Genomic DNA, 1,227 nt, shown 5'->3' on the forward strand with positions numbered 1-1,227 from the left:
TGGGCAATGGGGCTGGAGCCGTTCCGGCCTCGGAAGAGTTAAACTCCGCTGCTGGCCCCGGGTCTCGGGGGCCTCCCACTCGCCTGGTGCGGAGTATGAATAGCGGCGCTCCCCTGCGCTCCCAGCCACTGCTTCCCTCCCCGCCTTCCTTCCCGCTCCTCCAGAGCCCGGCATCCTCCGGCATCCTCCGGCATCCTCCGGGATCAGAGCCCCCCGGCATCCTCATCAACATCACCCGATGCTGAGCACGGAAAGTTTGGCTGGGGCGAGAGCCCTGGGCGAGGAATCGCTGCAGATGTGGGACCTCAACAAGCGGCTGGAGGCCTACCTGGCCCGTGTGAAGTTCCTGGAGGAGGAGAACGAGGTGCTGCGAGCCGAAATCCAGAGCGCCAAGGGCAGCCCCGACGGCGACGCGTGGAGGGCCAGGTACGAGGAGGAGCTGCGAGCACTGCGGGATGCCCTGGACCATGCTTTTAGGGAGAAATGCACGGCCGAGCTGGCCAGGGACAACCTCTACGAGGAGGTGGAGAGGGTGAAAAGCAGGTGCCAGAAGGAGCAGGCAGCCCGGGAGGAAGCCAAGAAGCTGCTGTCCCTGGGCAAAAAGGAGCTGGAGGAGGAGAGGAGGGCGCAGATTTGGCTGAAGGAGCGGGCGGCGCAGCTGGAGAAGGAGGTGGGAGCGTTGCTGGAGGCACACGAGGAGGAGAAAGCGGGGCTGGACCAGGAGATCACCAGCTTCTCGCAGGGTTTGGAGACCTTCCCCTGTGCGCCGGTGGCTTTCCAGCCCGTGGAGGTGGAGGACTACTCCAAGAGGCTCTCGGAGATATGGAAAGGGGCGGTGGAGACCTACAAGGCGGAGGTGTGGCAGCTGGAGGGATCCCTGTGCCAGGCCAAGGAGAGCCTCTGGAAGGCGGTGGAGGACAACCAGAGGAGCAGGGGGCAGCTCCAGCACCTGGAGAAGGAGCTGGAGGGGCTGCGAGCTCGGAAGGAGATGCTGGAGGAGAGCCTGGCCCGGCAGTGGCAGGAGCAGCGCGGGGAGGCTGAGAAGGTCCAGGTGGGTGAAGGCGATGGGGAGGCACAAATCCCACCCAGGGAGGGGGAGATTGGGGTGCAGTGAGGATCTGGGGGGTGCTGAGGGCACCCAGACCCTGCAAAGGGACCGGGAGATGGGCAAGGTGGAGGGGACGGTGGCCCTGGGTGAGCTGTGGATGGAGGAGGAGGGTGAGGAGG

The 1,227-nt window shown here is 65.6% G+C and overlaps 1 protein-coding gene across 1 annotated transcript; it reads left to right on the plus strand.

The window, feature by feature from the left end:
* The first annotated feature begins 238 nt into the window (after nt 1–238).
* Nucleotides 239–1,114, plus strand: LOC104547413 (tanabin-like). The gene has a single exon (XM_010193080.1). It carries the CDS (start codon nt 239–241, stop codon nt 1,112–1,114), a length of 876 nt encoding a protein of 291 aa, XP_010191382.1.
* Nucleotides 1,115–1,227: the final 113 nt, after the last annotated feature.

The sequence above is a fragment of the Mesitornis unicolor genome, unplaced genomic scaffold, assembly GCF_000695765.1.
Source record: "Mesitornis unicolor isolate BGI_N332 unplaced genomic scaffold, ASM69576v1 scaffold43669, whole genome shotgun sequence".
Taxonomy (NCBI): domain Eukaryota; kingdom Metazoa; phylum Chordata; class Aves; order Mesitornithiformes; family Mesitornithidae; genus Mesitornis; species Mesitornis unicolor.